We start from the raw sequence: 2717 nt of genomic DNA on the forward strand, positions 1-2717 counted from the left end.
ATATATATATATATATATATATATGTGTGTGTATATATCAAACCTTTTTATTATCAATGTATTTTATATAAAGGACCGTCACTAATGGACTTCATGAGTAAAGCAGATGGGGATTTTTTCCATCCCCACTGACCTGTGATTCTTACAATTTGGGTCTTTCTGCTTTTCAAAATAGGGAATCACAGACAACTATTGCACAGTCTCCAGACTCCACAACACATGGAGCATGGGAGTCCTTACCACTCTGGTTCCTAATCACTGGAGTGGTGGACCATGGACGTTTCCTCCTGACTGGAGTTGTACAATGAAAGAAATCAAACTCATAACTTATAAGTACCAACTCAGCGAGGCGAGGGCTGTTGTTGTTATAATTATTGAATATACAATAATATACTATTCAGGATCTAAGGTGCTTCCCCCAGATGTTTGCCTGGGCTGATTGCACTTGTTGCTCATAATATACATGTTTATGGAAGATGCTTCCACTGGATGTTTCAGCCCGATTGGACTGCGCTTGACTTACTCAGTAGAATCCCAAGATGCTTCCCCTGGATGTTTTTGCCCATGCAGACCATGCTTGGACTAATCCTATATATATTCAAGGTGCTTCTCCCTGGGTTTTGCCCAGGCAGACCACACTTGTTAATCTCTGTATCTTATGCAAGGCACTTCTATTGGGCTATTTATATAAAACTTATGTCCTTTAGCCCTATATCACATACTATGACCTACAAATGTGGAAGAATAATGCACTATGTTGACAACGGTCTTTTGAGGGGAAGATTGCTCTTGTTACTACCATTATTCTCAACAAGACATCAATGGACTTGCTCAAGTGTGCCCCAGAACTCTTCCCTTGACACATAATTCTTTGGGTCCATTGTGGATTACATACTAGACATTTTGTATGTCCACTCTATGTTGTTTCATGTCATAGTTATACTGTGCTGCTCCAAAGCAAAGTGATGTACTTCTTTTTCTTGAGTATATGGTGCCCGCCTCATACATTCTGCCCTATATGTATGTGTGTGTGTGTATATATATATATATATATATATATATATATATATATTACTGTTTAGTTACTGGACAAGGAACGTACCTATTCCAGAAGTAGTGCTTTACTTTCTTCTGGCACACATGTTCCTTTCAAGTGGTCGTTATTCACTTATTTGAATACTGTTGTGCCTTCACTGGCCCTTCCACCTTTTCAATGTGTAATTCTAGCTTTGGGTGAGCGGATGTATTACCATTTCAGAAGTTAACATTTTTCTACACTGAAAATGTATTTCTGATAGGTACTTGCCTCCATTCACCCATTTCCCACCTTTCCTCCCCACTGATATGTCGGTGCTTTAGTTTGTAACTACTAGTTCTCAAAAGTGAGGATTGTGCTAGAATAGTAGAGAGAGCTACCTGCTCAAGTATAGATGCCGCAGTATGATTGGTGAAGAGTAGATATTCACATGTTCTGAAATGGCATGAAATAAAAGGGGTATAACAGACTGGTGCACTATTAGCAAAAAAATGTTCGGAATGCTTAGAGGGTAAATCAAGGTCGAGATAGCTGTGGGTGAGGGAAATTACCTATCACTATGTTGATAGCTTGAAATATAAGAACCTATTTATGTTCACAGTTTAGAATAGTATAAGAACCTTTTTATGTTGACAGTTTGGGATATAATAAGAACCTAGTTTGGAATATAATAATAACCTATTTATGTTGACAGTTTGGAATGTAATAAATACCTATCGCAAATACATTTTCAGTGTAGGAAAATGTTAACTTAGAAATGTGACGAGTAAATCTCACTATTCAATCTAAAAGGAATAACCTATGAGTTAGTGGAAGGTGTTGTTGAGTAGCTGCTTTCCTTCTAATCTTATTAGTTCAAATTAGGGATGGTTAGCACACAGGTGGCCCTTTCATAGCTTTATGCAAAATTGTGAAGCAAACTGTTGGTTTGAATCTCTTAGATTGACTTAGAAGTTCCTCTTTTTTTATTTGAGTTCCACTCAAAATGTACATATCATTGTTGATTTATTCTAGAGATATGTGTTAATGTTAAATATTAATGATTTTTAAGGTTTCTAGCTTATTCATCATATAAGATCAAACTGTCTAATAATCATTTTCTTTACAGAGGTTCAATGTTGCCATCACTAGAGCAAAGGCTTTGTTAATCATAGTAGGTAACCCTCTAATCTTATCACGAGATCAGCATTGGAAAAAGCAAGTACTCAATTTTTAACTTCTTAGCTTAAAATTTGATACAAGTTTAATCAATGACAGGTGTCTGTGTTTTTATTAAGAAAAATCATAAATGTTTTCACAGTATGATCTGTCAAATTAGTTGTTTCAAAAATAATAAATACTCATTTATGTTAACAGTTTGGGATATAATAAGAACCTATTTATGTTGATAGTTTAGAATATAATAAGTACTCTTTTATGTTGACAGTTTGGGAGATAATAAGAACCTATCAACATAAATGGGTACTTATTGTATTCAAAACCATCAACATAAATGAGTACTTGTTATTTTCTAAACTGTCAATATAAACCAGTTTGGGATATAATAAGAACCTATTTATGTTGACAGTTTGGAATGCAATAAATAACTATTTATGTTGACAGTTTGGAATGCAGTAAATACCTATTTATGTTGACAGCTTGGAATGCAGTAAATACCTATTTATGTTGACAGCTTGGAATG

The 2717-nt window shown here is 35.0% G+C and overlaps 1 protein-coding gene across 1 annotated transcript in view; it reads left to right on the forward strand.

Annotated features, from left to right (window-relative positions):
• LOC106465960 (putative helicase mov-10-B.1) overlaps positions 1-2717 on the forward strand; it is a 99701-nt gene that overhangs the window by 90617 nt on the left and 6367 nt on the right. Inside the window, exon 16 of the mRNA XM_013926209.2 lies at positions 2145-2233. Within this exon, the coding sequence (XP_013781663.2) occupies positions 2145-2233 (89 nt within the window). The remainder of the gene's footprint in view (positions 1-2144; positions 2234-2717) is intronic.

Source organism: Limulus polyphemus, unplaced genomic scaffold, assembly GCF_000517525.1.
Source record: "Limulus polyphemus unplaced genomic scaffold, Limulus_polyphemus-2.1.2 Scaffold2103, whole genome shotgun sequence".
NCBI classification, from domain to species: domain Eukaryota; kingdom Metazoa; phylum Arthropoda; class Merostomata; order Xiphosura; family Limulidae; genus Limulus; species Limulus polyphemus.